The sequence below is a fragment of the Corylus avellana genome, chromosome 5 (genome assembly GCF_965113065.1).
Source record: "Corylus avellana chromosome 5, dhCorAvel1.hap1.2, whole genome shotgun sequence".
NCBI classification, from domain to species: Eukaryota; Viridiplantae; Streptophyta; class Magnoliopsida; order Fagales; family Betulaceae; genus Corylus; species Corylus avellana.
In genome coordinates, this window is record NC_142494.1 from 14544870 (window position 1) to 14561157 (window position 16288).

Consider the following 16288-nt stretch of genomic DNA (forward strand, 5'->3'; position numbering starts at 1 on the left):
TCCCCAGCCGATTGAGCTACCTGTTGGGGACAAGGTGGGGCTTATTCATTGGTATTCTTAGCATTTTTTTTTTAATAAATTGTTTCCATCATCTCCAATTAATAAGCTCTACATCATCTTAGCATGCATTTGACATTGTAATTTTATGGACAAAAAATGTGATTTTAAACCAAATTGTCAAAAATTGATTGTTTGGGATTGCGTTTTTTAAAAATTGCGATTTGTCAGTGTTTCCAAATTGCAAATAAGATATTTTTTTGAAAATGCAAAATTTTAAGGAATAATTTGCGATTTGAAATGTCAAACTGTAATTTTACAAAACGCTTAATTACGTTTTTAAAAATTACATTCGATTTGGAAATTACAAATCTTAACAGACCTTTAGTAGCCATCTCTTAATCAACTATTTGGTACTCCTAAAATTTGTAATCGATAAACTTATTAACTTTAATTTTTTTTTTTTGCGTTAAAAAGGGCAGGCACCAAACTCAATCCTTTCCCCAGGTATGCTCAGGTTGTCTGCGCGTGGAGGACACGCGGCGCGTGTGAGGATTTCTCTTACACTAGAATCTTTGTTTCCTTATGGGTTTTTTATCTGGGTACACGAGTGCATGGTACAACTCATAAAATAATATTTCTGAATTTTAAAAAAACAAATACAAGTAAATAATAATAATAATAATAATAATAGTGGGTTCATATTCTGCGTGGGGTTCACATTAAAAGCGTTGGCAAGCGCTCTCATACGTCGCTGTCAGTCATAAATTAGGGAAAGCGAAGAGAGGGTATGCGAAAACCATCACCACCCCCGTCTCTCTCTCTCTCCCTCTCTCGAGCGGGAAATATATAAAAGGAAAAAGAAAAGAGAAAAGCACTTTCTCTCTCTTTCTGTCTCTGTCCGCTCTGCGCTCTCTCTCTCTCTCTCTCTTTCTCTCTCTCTATAAGCTTGAACCTGATTTCCGAAGCTCTCCTTCACTTTGTTTCCCAACTGTCTCTCTCTTTCATTCTCCAATCTGATTTCAACATGTAACAACCCTCTTCTTTCATCCTTTTCAACGTTCTTCTTCTCTCCCTTGGTTTCTCCCTTTTTGGTAGACAAAACCCCATGGCGGTGGCGCTTGAGGGCTTCTCGATCCGGTAACTTCTTCTTCTACTTCTTCTTCTTCTTCTTCTTCTTCCAACTCATATATATTTATATATATATATATATATATATATCGTCTTTTCTTTCTTTGTTTGTGTTATATATATATATATATATATATCTATATATGTATACATATATATGGTTTGGTTTTCCGTTTTCACAGACAATATGCGGCGAAGATGAGGAGTGTCGACGTGGTCAAGTGCTGGCCGTTCGGGGAAGACTCGGAGGAGGATATGAAGGCCTTGCTTCCGCCGATCACGGTCGCCAAGTTCCGCTGGTGGTCCCACGAGCTGCAAGCCTTCAATTCCAATCAAACCCACAAAGATAACCAGAATATTCAGGGAGAGCGACTAGAATTTTCAAGGAACGAGAGTGAATTCGAGAAATCGGAGCCGGAGGAGGAGAAATTTGAGATGGTTTGCCCGGTTTGCCGGGTGTTTACGGCGGCGACCGTGAATGCCGTGAATTCCCATGTTGATAGCTGCCTCGCTCAGTCGTCGCAGCATAAGAAGCCCAAGACGACCAAGCCGCCCAAGAAGAGGTCGATTGCGGAGATTTTCGCGGTGGCGCCGCAGATCGAAGCAGTAGATGTTGATGATGATGATGATGAAAATGTGGCTGAAGAAAGCAGTGGAGGAGAAGACAAGTTTGGTAGTTGCAAGTTCTCGAGTAAGAAGAATATAAACATGAAGATGAGGAAGAAGAAGAAGAAGAAGATGATGATGAAGAATAAGAAGAAGAAGAACAAGAAGAAGAGAAGGGTTTTGGAAGAGAAAGGCATGGCAATTGTAAGCAAGTTGAAGAAGAAGAAGAAGAAGAAGAAGAAGAATAAGAAGTTGAAGAAGAAGGTATGCGATTTATATCATAAAATATTGTTGATTTGCAACCATTATTATGATTTTTGTGTTGTGGTGATATGATTTTTAGCTGTAGCATCTTCATTTTTGTCGATAGTTGGTATCAAAATGTGGATGATTACTGTAGTCTTGTGATGGTTGAGTTGTTTGTTTGATTATGCTACATTCTCCATTGGGTATTTCCTCTTTTCCACTTTTCTGCATGATTTACTGCTGAGAAAGCTGGTTAAAGACTGCAACACGTTTGAGGACAAGAGCAGTTGGCTTGTAAATGTACTGTTGTGTGAACTAGGCGGCAATGAGGCTCAGTATAATTATAAAGAGAAAAAGTGAAAAACAAAAACTAGGAATGGGGTTCTCATGTTTGTGGAGATTCAGCAGTTTGTGGAGGTGTGGTGCTCCAGCTGTACAGTACGGGTTGGGCAGCGAGGGCTTTTATAAGGTGGAGAGTTTTTGTCCTTGATTAATGATGCTGCTTTTTTTCCACTATTGCACTAACATTTATTCGAAAGATAATCATTTGGGATCTTGATTTGATGCCAAGTATATATGTGTGATCATTAACATGGGTGGAATATGAATGGGAAAGATGGCCTTGAAGAGCACAATATTGTTTATATATATGGCTTGTTGGATCTCCTTTCTGTACGTAATTATTTCCAAGGACACTTAATTTACAAGGTTAAAAGGGTTGGATATTGTTACTTCGAATGCTACACATCATTATCACATGGAAGTTATGGGGTGAAATGGATGGAGTAATGTCCAAGACTTTTTACTTGTTAATTGAAAAGACGAACTACTATCTCACCATCATCATAATCTTGCTAGCTTGGGAGCTATATGCCCATTTGGTGTTGTTGGTTTGAGGAATAATGCTGTTTAATTTGTGAGGCTGATAATATTGAGATGAAATGTGTTGCTGAAGAACTCCCCCAGATGGAAGCTAGTGTGCGTTATTATATTGCATGCTTTATACTGGTATTGGAATGTTGGATCTTATCTGCTGTATATTATCATAGCCAGTTTCGAAGCTAGAATGCTAATTCTTTTTGGGATATAAGAATGACTTCGACGGTAAATTTGCAATTAGGCAGACTATAATTTGTTGGTGAAAATCACTATTTGACAGCTATGATAACTACTGTTTACAAGAAGGAATTGTGGGCTGAAATTTATGTTTATTTAGAGATTGATCGAGGCCCAAGAAATGAGATTGTAGTAATTGTGTACTGTAGGATCATGTCAATTGGAATTCTTACTTTATGTTTGAAAGGCATCAGGATCTCTTTGAAAAGTGGTTTATAAATCTATAGAACCTTAATTTACTGGTTGCATGATCAAATAATGCCATTGTATCGACCTTTTGCTGGGAAATGTATTAAAGAGAAACATAGGGGAGAATGACCCTTGCATTATGATCGGTATTTCGTGCAGTCTTTACTAGTGTTTGTGCTTTAGGCCCAGACAGCAGATTGTTCAAATTATATTCAACAAGCGAATAACTTATTTGGTTCAACTGTGACAAGTACTATATGGTTGGAAACATATTTCAGATTAATTTTCATCAATGAGGAGCTTAACTTTTGGATTCAAATTTCTTTCATGGATTGAATCTTCTCTAGCTTACGCAAAGAAGTTCTTCTATAATCCCAAAGATTCAAGGCACCATTATTTAGTGATGAGCAATCTGGTGAACAGATCTCTGATATGTTTTTCCCACGGATATATGAATGACTCTACACTAGAACAAGTTCATTGCAAGCTGAGCGAACTACATCAGTCAACCGAGTACTTATCAAAACAAGAATCTGTTGGTTTTTCTTGGGGGCCTTTAATATTTTATTCCATCATTCTATATTAATTTATTTATGATAATTCTTGACTTGCTCTTTGAGAAGTTAACTGGGAATCATCTGCAAAGACAACATTTGGATGAGCAAGGTTTATGCTTTCATTACAAATTTGCTTCTTGGTGTTTTTATTTATTCCTGTTTTATTATTTATGTACTATGGATATATTTGGAGGGACAAAACTGATTTATCTTGTACATGTTCCAGAAAATACCTGTTTAATTCACCACAGTTTCAGGTTTTAGTTTCTCTATCACGGTCAGACATAGGGCTATAAATAATCTGAGCTGCTCATAAACAACTCGAGCTTGACTCTTATAAACTCATCTCAAGTTCAGTTTATTTAATAAACGAACCAAGCTTGACCAGAAATTTAAGCTTGTTTATTAAACGAGTTGAACTCATAAAGTCGGCTCGACTAGTATAAGCTTGTATAAATTTGTATAACTTTATTTTATTACTTTTTATAGTACTAGTCTTAATAACTTCATAATGACAATATCTTTAATATATAAAAGATGAAAGATAATTATCTTCCTAATGTGATAGACATATATAGTTTGAATCATTGTAATTAATTGCGAGTCTTGAGATTGTTATATGTGTATGTTTATGTATAATGAATGTATATATATACTTTAAAACATACATATAGACTCGAGATTGGACTGTTTAAGATTTTAGATAATGTTATAAGATATAATTTAAATGTTATATTTTATGATTAGAAAAATTATATAGGATTTATTATAAATATAAGGTTGGTGATATTAATTTGTATAGCTTGTAAATAACGATTAATTAGCAGGAGAGGTATTTCTTACTTACCGGATTCCTTAACTTGAATAATAGAATATGAATAACATTAAATAACTAATGATTAGGTTGGCTTTACGAAACATATAAATAATGACGATATTTACTTTATATAAGAAATGAATAAGTTAATTGACATAGCTCCTAAAAGAGTTTGAGCTTGTTTGAAAAAAATGAACCAAGTCTAAACAGACTATCTAGATCGGTGAAATCGTGGCTTAAAAGGCTTATAAAGGTAGGGTAAAACTAGGGTTGTAGAAGGTAAGTCGGCTGAAAAATAAAACGATATGTCGCACCTTTGATTGATTGACTATTAATCGAATTGTAGGGTTTCAGGATCACATGTGCTCAATCGATTGTGATACAAGCGAACTCCTCGGGTTTCAATATGACACATGATGCACATTCTTTGATCGATCGAACATTGTTCGTGGGAGTGATCGAACTTCTTGGGAATTTGTATGATAATCTTCTGCACTACTTCAATCAATCAAATGTCATGGGAGTGATTGAACTTCTCTAGAATTTGTACGGAGACTTGTCTCACTGGTTCGATCGATCGAGCACCGATTGTAGATCAATCAAAATCTGGATCTTGCATTTGAAATCTTGATCTTAATTTATCCTTCTCTTGATCTTGCATTTGACACTGACTCAATCCTAGCTCAGGACCTAAACACTACAACATAGATCCCATGCATGTTCATGAATTTTCCAACACACAAAAACCTAACAGTTTTGTTAAGGTTGGTGATTGTTTTTAATGAAGATTCAGAAAGAAGTTATTAGCAGCCTAGATTGAAAGTAATTTGGGCTTCTTACTATGTTTTCTTACCCTTACTTTGATTTGAAAGAAAAGTTGCCCAAAAAATATGATTAACATTTTTTTCCCAAATTTTTAGCAATAAATACCTTTTATGTCAATTCAGCATATGTGAAGCTTCAGAGTATGGGCATGATGAGATGATGACTTGTTCATAACAGTAATTTTTTTTTTATCTAAATCATTTATTAATTCTTCTCTAGGGTATAGCTGATTGCACAATAATATTGGCATCGACAATGTCTTTGTAGCGTATCATAAAAATCATCTTTTTTTTTTTCAAGTTTCACTTATTTGTTGATTTATTTATCTTTCAGATTTACACTCTTAAGACTTATTGGACAGATCTTGTTTATAATTGCCAAATCTGAATTTATGCATAGATTTTCAACTAATACTAGACAACGCTAAGCAACAGTTTCCTAGAATCTAGCAACAAAACACATAGCAAATTTCTAATCCATAAACTTAATTGACCCAACCATAAAACATTCCTAACATTACTTTACCAATAATTATAATCAAAATAAGTAAGACACATAAGGGAAACTGGAATAGAAACTACTCAATGAATGGGATCCTCTAGCTAAATCACATCTACTTTCCTTAATGTTTCGTTAAACTGTTATGCTCATTCATGCTGCATGTACACAAAGGATTCGGCTTTCATTTCTCACTTCCATGAAGAGTTAGGAGATATAGAGTTAATGCATGGAGTTTCTTTTCTAAAAAGTAGAATTTGAGCCTTATCCTCCTTTTCAACAAGTGTTATCAGGATTGTGGAGAAGCGAACTGGAGCAAGGGAGTTAAGTTGGATGTGAAAAAGTTTTGATAGAGACTAAAATCCTCAAAGTTGTTTTGCTTATGTGTGATATTATTCTCTTCGAAGTAGAAATGAGTGGAATTTGGAATTTAGGTGCCACAGCTAACCTCAAAAGTTAAGGATTTGATGGATTAAGCAACATAGCTTCAAAAAATAATCAAAAATATACAAATTAGGACATTTTAAAACATGGGAAGAGATGAAGTAAGTCTTGAAATTCTATTTTATGCCTCCCATTATCAAGAGTGAATTTATCTTGCATGTCCTTAAGAAATACATTGGCTGGTTTTGTAATTAGGCCATCAAGTTAGGTTGTGCACGGAATTAATATTTTGCGATTTAGGTGTATTAGCAGGGTTTGAAAGCACCATTAGCATATCTGATTTAGTCACTAGTCGAATCACTACCATTACAGATGCAATTCTACTTGTATATCTCATCGAAGAAGATTTTAGAGGAAGTCCTTCTGGACCCATGGTTCAGTTGTGTACTATTTTAAGTCATCTAGAAACTTCAATTTACAGAATTCATGTGAAATGCTTTCGAATGGTTATAGTTAATCTAGTTGGTTACCTTCTTTGTCAACCTCTTTGATTGTGCAAGAAATGACAAGTGAAAATTGCAAGAGAAAGAAATATAAGGCATTCATGGATTTCAGTTCAATGCCTCAAGATTGGCCTTGTTTACACAAAAAATTGTCATATGTGTTGATGCTATCCTTGAGCAAGAGAATGAAGTTAATAGAGGTCAATAAGACCATATGCACAATTTATAATCATATACTACCCATTTAATATAAATAGTAATCTTTTGGACGGAACTATATTTCAAGTAGGTGGTTATAGACTCCACTGAGATATCTCAGTTGCCTTATGATAAAATATAAGGTTCCTATGGAATGTCGTAATCACTGTAGTCTCCATTACGTAAACAATGTTCATAAATGAGAGATACTTCAAGGTGGACAGAAGCTAAGTTGTTTACTAGGAATACATTTACGAAACAAGGTAAAAGGAATGGACATCTATAGACAAGTCAGCAGCTTTTTATCCCTTACAATAATGAACAATAGAAGAAGAATGAGTGCATGAGATGAAAGAAAGATGGAGAAACTGACAGGTATCTGATTTGAGGTGAAGAGACTTTAAAGATCTGTACAAGATTATGCAGATTGTATTCTATGCAATGCATGGGGATACAAAAATGGAGAAAGTTGCAAATATATGGCTTGAGGTGAAGGACTTGGTTATGCGTCAAGGTGTTTTCATAATCATGATAGGTGATTGGGTTAGAACTTATGGCATGATTAAGATGGCAAGATGAAGAAGTAATTAAGCTTGAAAAGATTCAAGGTTTTTATTTTTTTGGTCCATAGGAGGCATATTTGCCTATGGCTACAAAATGGGAGGTAATGCTTTGCCATCCCTTAAAACCCTTGTCTTGTGTAGGCTGTTTTGATTTTTGGTTTCTGTATGAGAAAAAGAGACTTTGCTAGCTCAGTTAGCTGACACCAACCAAATGATTTCAAGATTAGAAACAAAAATGATATCTTTGTTGAGCCTTTATAAGGTAATTTATGTAGGTGTGGTCACTTGGGTGAAGCTGATAGAATGGCAAGAAATCCAGTTGTCATAGTTTAAAGATGGAGATCATCTCTATTGGTGGTGTTGGAGAAGATTATTTCTAAGTTGCAGAATTTGTTCATCTGAGGTAGACAAATCCTAGATCATTTTCTTAGGTGGTGTTGGAGAAGATTATTTCTAAGTTGCAGAATTTGTTCATCTGAGGTAGACAAATCCTAGATCATTTTCTTATTGCCAATGAATATGCCTTGATAGTAGAATAAGATATGGAGAACCAGGTGTTATCTTCAAAATGGACTTAGAAAAAGCTTATGATCATGTTAATTGCGATTTTTTATTGTTAATGTTTGCTTTTGTTTCCCCTGGAAGAATGTTTGGGGGACTAAGGTTTCTTTGAGGATGGCCTTTTTTGCTTGGTCGGTGGCCCTAGGAAAGTTCCTTATCATGAATGAAATCTAGAACTGGCACATCATTGTAGTCGATATGTGTTGCATCTATAAAAGGAATGGGGAGTTTATGCATCACCTTCTTCTCCATTGTGAGGTTGCTTGTACTATGGAATGTTTTCTTCAGTCAATTTGGGTTGTGACTGAAGTTTTGGGGATTGTGAGAGGACATTGGAGGAAATTAAGTCTTTATTTTTCAGTACTCTATATCTTTGGACAAATGCTTTTGTTTCTTTTTTGGTGATTAGTTATTATGATTTCCTTGTTATTTTTTACTCCTCCTAGTTGGGTGTTTTCCCTTGTATACTTCATTTGCCCCTTGGGACACCTTACGGTTTTAATAATATCTGTGGTTCTTACTGAAGAATGTGTTATGTATCTACTATTGGTGAAGAGTACTTTGAAAAGCTATAAATTATGGCTAAACTTACCTATGCATATGGGATTCTGACCGTAAAAACTGTAACAATTTGATTAGAAATGGGAGTTCATGGAAAGATCTTCCAGTTTGCACTCTTTTACTTTTCATGTTGTGACTTATGGAGAAACACTAATCCTAAAGGGTGTTTGAGTGGCACCAATAAGCAATGGTTCAAGAAGTGAACATGCATTGAAGGCAAATTGCAGTGAATTAACAGGTTGGGGGTTTCATTAAGTTGTATTTGTGAGTTTTACTTTTTTTCTCTGTCCTTTCCTTTTTCTTCTAAATCTTTTTTCTATGGTAGGATTGAAGAGTTTTTCTGAGATACTGGAAAGATTTGTTTGATTATGTTTGTTTTGAACAGTTGAGATCTTCGTTTTCTGTGATGAATTGCACAAGATTTATTTAATTTTTTTTCAGTCCTCTTTCCCGTATAAGATAGATGTTCGACATTGGACTGTGATGGATGTAGAATGTACTTGGGTAGTTCCAACTTTATCAAACGGAACGTAGAAGAGGAAGGTGGTCTTTGGAATCTCTCAGATGTTAAAAAGTATTTTTTTGCTTTTGTTTTTATTAAACAGAACAGTTGAACTATTCAATCAATAGGTTCTCAGAAGTGGTTGATTTATCAAGAAAGTTGGAAATGTTCATGGGGATTTGTGATGACTTTGGAAATTCTATTTATCCATAAAGTGAGATTATTTTTCCCCCTCCAAGTATGATTGTATGACATTCCTGTCACTATTTTCATGGTTGTTTCATTACGATTTACAATGTCAAGAAAGAAAATAATAGAACTGAAAGATACACGAGAGGACATGAAAATGACAATTAAAAGGCAAGCATAGCCTTTCCAACCAGCCTTCTGGTTTGGATGATACTTTGCTGAAACTGAAGGGATGAAAGTTCATTGCTGCGTAAGGCAAAGGATTTCATGAAAAGTTTAAGGATCATAGAACAACAGTTAAAGGGCCTTAGGCTGATAGATGAGAATCTCCATCTGAAGGGGCAGTAATCGATTAGCCATGAGCTATTAAGAAGAGTACTTGCTCTCCTTTGAGGACTACTTATTCTAATCCAAGGTATAAGATAATTTATATAGTCTGCTGTTGATGAGTTGTATGAGCCGCCAACGGACAAGTTGAGAGTTTACACCGAATGACAGAAATGCAAGACCATTCCCGATGCTGCTTGCCAAACATCTGACCCTGACTCAAGTAATACTATTTGTATCTCTGATTTAAATTCTTCAATACTTGGGTTACCTATGATATTAATCTTTCTATTGCACAACGCAATGGAGTCAGGTCATGTACTCAACATCTAATATCTAACTTTGTTTCCTATCAGCATCTTTGACCCACATATCGTTCCTTGTGTCCAAATTGTTGTCTGTCTATTCCTAGAAATTTACAGGAGGCACTTACTTATCCGAAGTGAAGGGAAGCGATGTAGTAAGAAATGAAAGCTTTTCGACAAACAAATTATAAATTTTAAAACCAAATATCAAATTGAAAATATTATGTTTTCCTCCATTTTTTCTACTTTTGGTCTATCTCAAGGGAAATGTGTTGGGCTTTCCTTCAAAAGATACTTTAGATTCATTGGATGTATATGGGTATGAAAAGGGAAAAGGGCTTTTTCAGCTTGTTGCTCACTTTCTCGCTTCTGAGAGGCGAAGTGGTAATTGGTTGCTTGGTCGAGCAGCTGCCCTTGCCTGTGGACAAATTCCATCGTCGTAAGGGGGTTACACTTCCTGTGGATGACTCAGCCATCCTCTGGCATGGTAGGATGATTCCCAGGCATGCATAAGATAGGGCTGTTCACATGAAAGAAGAGAAGAAAGGATTGATTCTCTTCTTTCTCTTTCTTGAGGGGGAAAGAGCAAAAAAAAAAAAGGAAGAAAAAAAAAAAGGGGGTCCCCCTTCCTCCCTCTGTTTGTCTTCTTCTTGCCGCTTTGCTCATCCATCCTGCCCTGCACCGCTTACAGATTCAGTTGTGGGGCAGCCTGCCAGGTGGCAGCAGCTATGGATTCTGTTGATGAAAGCATATGTGGATGGGGGAGAAAACTGGGCTTTTTAGACTAAGTTGGTTAGGAACTAGCCAGCGAACAAAAGAACAAAAGAAGACAGGTTGCTTGGAGAGGCTGCGGATTTTTTCTTTTTAATTGATGACTGATTGAAAAAGAACAAAAGAACTAATGCAGTACCTCATGGGCATACTCTAGAAAACAGGCCAGTTTGAAGCAGGAGTGGGAGAGAAGAAAAATACAATAGAATGAACCTACATAAGGAAGCTAAGTTTTCAAGATAGCCTCAAAGAAGCTCTACATTCTCCAGTCTATTCTTCTGGGTGGGGTCAATGTCACTCATTAGGTTGACTCTCGTCCTAACCCAAAAATCCTATCATGGAGGATAGTGCTAGGGTTTCTACATTTCCTACTATACCATCTATTGTTCCTTTCTCTTCAAATACAATAAACAACACGGCAAACATAAGTTTAACAAGCATGCAAAGGAGATGCTACAAAAGGGGTTCGGACTTGATTTCCAAAATCGAAACTGCTTTTGTTTACTTGACCGGCCATTGACAATCGCTCTCTCCCACCTACACCCTTTGTCCTCGGAAAAGTTGCTTCTTTCACTCCCTTGGTTTCTTGGTACACCAACTTAACATGGGAAGTTTAAACATATTGAAGACCTATTTTAGTGATATTAACTATCCATATCATTTTTGTTTGGAATCACCTGGGATAACCAATTACATGGCATGGCATGGAATAATATAGGATAGATTTTTGGAACGAATCAAATGCACTTTCATTTGTAATGAATGGGTAGAGTGGAATACCTAGTGTCTAAATATGAGTTTGATTTATTGTCATGTAGACATGCAAACTTTGGATGCATCCATCCGACACTTGGACCACGTTAACATGCAGCCTTGTACTCAAGTCTATATACAGAGTTAAAAGTAATAATTGCTATATTTTATTTATGTTTTTAATAATGTCTCCTCACGTACTCACTGCATTGATTTGTATCTTAAATTGTTTCTAAAGCACTGATGGCAATATTTATTTTTGTTTTTAATAAAATTAACAATATCTCGTACTTGTGACTCTGAGTGTTTTCAGCCTTTTGATTCCATAAGCTATATGTCATCAGCCAAAACTAGAAAATTTTTTTTCTAGCTTCAATATTTTAAATTTAATGTTCTTCCGGGATCCATGGATGCTGGTTTTTGAGCATATTGCGTATCCTGGCATTCTACTCCTAGGCATTGGGGGTTATCTAGTACTCTTGGGTCCTTTATGTTAAAAATGGAAGTAATACTGCCAAGCCTAGAACTTAGTCCACCACTCAACATGATTCTGTAAACTAATTTATCCTACCGATTGAACTATGTATAGTTGGAAGTGTTATAGTTTTAAAAACTTTATATGATTGATGTTATGGCTTTCTTGTCTGTCAGGAGGGTTTGCATAAGCTCAAACTGCCACCTCCAGTTGATTTCGCTAGAAAACTGAATGGTTCATCTTGTAATAAGAGGTTTCCAGAGGACATCTTGGATACTGCTTCTATGCAAGGAAAGAAACCAAATCTGAAATGCTTATCTATGCAAAAGAAGCTCAAAGTTGTTCAAACATCGAAATTAATTGCTAAGCACCAGAAGCCAGTGTTTCCTGTTCGCAGCATTCTCAAAAACCATAAAAAAGTTACTCCTAGGCTGAACTCTGCAATTTGCAAATTGAAATGTAGTCAAGTAAATCATTCTGGTATTCAAAGGCCTGACAGGCATGTCAGGTTCTCAGGTAAGGATGACATACTTGGTCCAAGGAAGAAAAATATCTCAGATGCCTTTGAGCAAGGCAGTGGTGACCAATTTTCAGATGCTTTTGCTACTTTATCAGAGGACCAGTCCACTGAACGTGACAAAGAAGTTTCCCCTATGGAGGTAGATGGAACTGATAATGATGTTATTATTAGTACAGATAGTGGAACTGAGGTTCAACCTACAGCCAGGAAGAAACAATTGCTCAATACGCATGATCATGTTGATATACCATGTCCTCTGAGGCCACATGTTACTTTTCAAGACAAAATAAAGCATTGTCCAGAAAAATCAGTTTCTCGAAGTCAGGTTGCAATTCATAATGACAAAATGCATATGTTTAATCAAGGCCACTCAACTATGTCATGTAAACCCGCATCTGTTGGCCCTCCTAGACTCATTTCTGCACTTGAAGAAAGGCATAATCCTTGTGTAAATGCTCAAGCAGGTGGTAATGTTATCAGAGCTTTCAATGAGAGTGGAAAGCTGATTGATCATTTTGTAGATTCTATCCATGGCATTGCTGCAATCAGTTCAGTGCCAGACACAAGGGTATTGTCGCAGCCGTCATCATCTTGTTTTGTTGTAGATGAAAATGCAAACAGGAGGCTGCCATTTCCGTCTCAATCTGCCACACAGAATTTTAGTGGAAGTACATTGCATTACCAACCTTTTTGTCATGTGTCTCCGAGAGAGTTGATGAATAGCATATGTCAGTCTCCAGAGCGGACGCAAAAAGCAGTTTCCTTCAGAGAAAATTGCATGGATGACGGATTTTTTGGTTTGCCTCTCAACTCACAGGGTGAGTTAATCCAGTTTAGTTCAAGTGGGAAGGGTGGGTTTGACCAGCACTGGCTGCCAAGTACTACTGGCTCTTCCAGCAGCTTGCCTGTGCATAATCTTGTCCTGCCAAAAAGTACTGGGGAATATTTAAGTGTGAAGAAGAGGCATTTTGTCGAGAGAGAACATCCCACAGATCCATTAAACTTGTTTCCTGTGCAGAATTATGTTACAGAGAACCCTAAAGTACATTTACCAGCTAGGTTCGGTGTCACTGAAGTAGAAGGTACTGGAAGATCAGATGTTCAGTGGCTTAATTCTGAGAGGGGGAGCAACCACTCTGCCCGCCTGCTCGATTCAAAGCTGAGCCTGTCTGATACATCTTTCACTGGATACAGACAATATAACCAGGTGCAGAACCAAACTACTAATGCGATTTTTCATCCTAAAGACAGTTCAGATAAAATCTTGCTAAATTCTAACCAAACAACAATGCGTTTGATGGGTAAAGATGTAGCAGTTGGTAGAAGTTGCAACGAGATGCAAGGATTTGAGGATGGAAAGGTCTGGACTGATAAGGAGATCATAACAGATGATTGTCCTACAAGTAGTGCCATGGAGAATTCATCTATGGAGAGAAATTTTCTGCAGGATTGGATGTTACAACCTGCATCAGGAAAATCAAAGGACACTGTAGCTCAGTCATTAGGAATTCAGTGCAATCACATGTCACGGAGCAGCTTACTGTCGAAAGCATCAGAGTCTAGGTTTTCTAACCCATTCTCCAATTGGCAAACTAATGTGGTCCATCGAAATGGCAGTCTTACCATCAACAAAAACCCTAGTGATAATGTGCATTCTTTTGTTCATTCATCTGCTTCCCCAGCAATGTTTGGTGGTGCACCCAGCCTCCAGGAACCCTTTATATCTAGAGCTGAAGATCTAAGAGTCAGTTCTCAGTTACCACTGCTTTCTGGCCCTCACATTACCTGTCATCATATGCCTTGGAGTCCTGCTGAACTTAAAAACAAGCAGAATCTACCTCATGCTGCAAAATCAGCCTTCAACTTTCCATTCTTGCACCCTGATTATAGAGAGAGTGTTCAACCTTCTTGGATTCAGAGATCCTCAAAGAGCCTGCCCCCTTGGTTGTTCCATGCACAACAGGATAAACCACTAATTGCCTCCTCTCAACCTTTTTCTGATGTGGGTGGTAGGTATCTTCCCCATCTTATCTCCGGAACTAATTGTTTTCCTTCCCCACTTGTGAATCATTTACCAGTTTCTTATCCTTACAATCCCATGAACTCTCAATCATACATCAACAATTCGCTCTCTTCAGCACCTATACTTCACCCTCCACCTATTCCCGCCATTCCTGGAGTTAATTCAACTTCTGCAGCCAACAAGGGCTGTCGGAACAGAATTAAGTTCAAAGATACTGTGAAATCAAAAGCTTTTGGTATCAAAGTGCCTGATCCTTTTAAGAAATCCAAGAGGCCTGCAGCTAAAGCAGATTATTTAACAAAGCCCACCAGGATACCAAATTTAGAAATGCAAAAAGAGTTAAGTGCTGTGATGGGGTTAAGGAGAGAAAACTGCGGCATGGACATTCAATGTAATGCAGGAGTTGTTGAATTCGATCCAAGCAGGGATAAAGCAATCATGTTAGAATGTTGCCCAAATGAGAATCAAAAGGATGTGCTTCAAAGTTCAAGTGGCATTGATTCCTCACAAGTGGATAATTCGGCAAGATTGGGTCCTATTAAACTAAGTGCAGGAGCAAAACACATCCTGAAACCTAGTCAAGCTACAGATCAGGATAACTCTAGGCTAATCCATTCAACCCTCCCTTTTGCCATGGCAACAAATTGTGGTAGTGTACCAGAATCTCAGAAGAAGCTAACAAAGATTTACAGGTTTTAGAAGTAAGTCTAATTTTTTCATAAATTACTTAGGCCTTCCTTTTTGTCCACCGTGCTTCATACACTGCATTTTGTGAATCCGACAGGACTACCGCCCGGCTGAAGATACAAGGCTAGAGATCTTCATGGTTAACTACGTACTCTTGGTCTTGGGTTGCTAAATTCAAAGAAAGAATATTATCAATTCCAGGTACTAGCTCTATTCTGTTGAATGATGTGAACATGGTTTGGATTCTACCTGCCAAAGATCAGCTGCTAGATTGTGCTTTTGATATTTGATTCTTTAATCAGGTATTAGCTCCAACCGGTTGAATGATGTAATAATGGCTTGGAATTCTACTCGGCAAAAGATCAGTTGCAAGATTATGTTTTTTGATGTTTGTTGTTTTCAATCGTTTTATTCTCCAGATGTATTAGTAATGGTGGTTCTAACGCTTCTGTAATGACTTACGTACTGTGTAACATGCTTTTTTTTTTTTTGTATTTTAGTTTTTCTCTAAAAAAAGAAAATTAGCTCTCTGTTCCTGAAAATATTGTAGTGATAATTATTTCTTTGAATGTGGATTTTGTGAATTGAAAAAAGTTTTGCTGATGTTCTTTTGCAGTTTTTGGTAAGAAACTGTTTAGAAAACAAAAAATTTCCTCCCCCAACTTCTTTTAAAACATATTCGAGGCCCTTTGAGCAACTGAGTAATGTTGTTTACTCAGCCTGCACTTGCACTAGGTAATTTCCATGAAAACGACCTCGAAAATGATCACTAAAAACAAGCCACTGCTTCTTAAGGCACATTGAGGCCGATAGAATATTAATTAAATAATTAAATTCACACATTCCTATTCGCTTAAACTTTTGCGATAGTTGGTGATTTAACATGGCATTAGAATAAAGGTTTTTCTAAGTATGAACCATGTTTTTAGAATCCACCTATCATCTCAATTGAATATTCTATGTGTTGGGTTTTACTTATTAAAG

General features: G+C 36.7%; 1 protein-coding gene across 2 annotated transcripts; it reads left to right on the forward strand.

The window, feature by feature from the left end:
* The first annotated feature begins 914 nt into the window (after positions 1-914).
* Positions 915-15888, forward strand: LOC132182301 (uncharacterized). Of its 2 annotated transcripts, XR_009440280.2 has the most exons (5): positions 915-1137; positions 1311-1998; positions 12251-15318; positions 15402-15505; positions 15607-15888. XR_009440280.2 is itself a non-coding variant. In XM_059595505.2 (4 exons), the coding sequence occupies exons 1-3, from the start codon at positions 1106-1108 to the stop codon at positions 15314-15316; spliced, it is 3786 nt and encodes a 1261-aa protein (XP_059451488.2). In that variant the 5' UTR covers positions 915-1105; the 3' UTR covers positions 15317-15318; positions 15402-15600. The 2 variants fall into 2 exon arrangements, 1 of the variants encoding a protein (XP_059451488.2); XM_059595505.2 differs by lacking the exon at positions 15607-15888 and having other exon boundaries at positions 15402-15600.
* Positions 15889-16288: the final 400 nt, after the last annotated feature.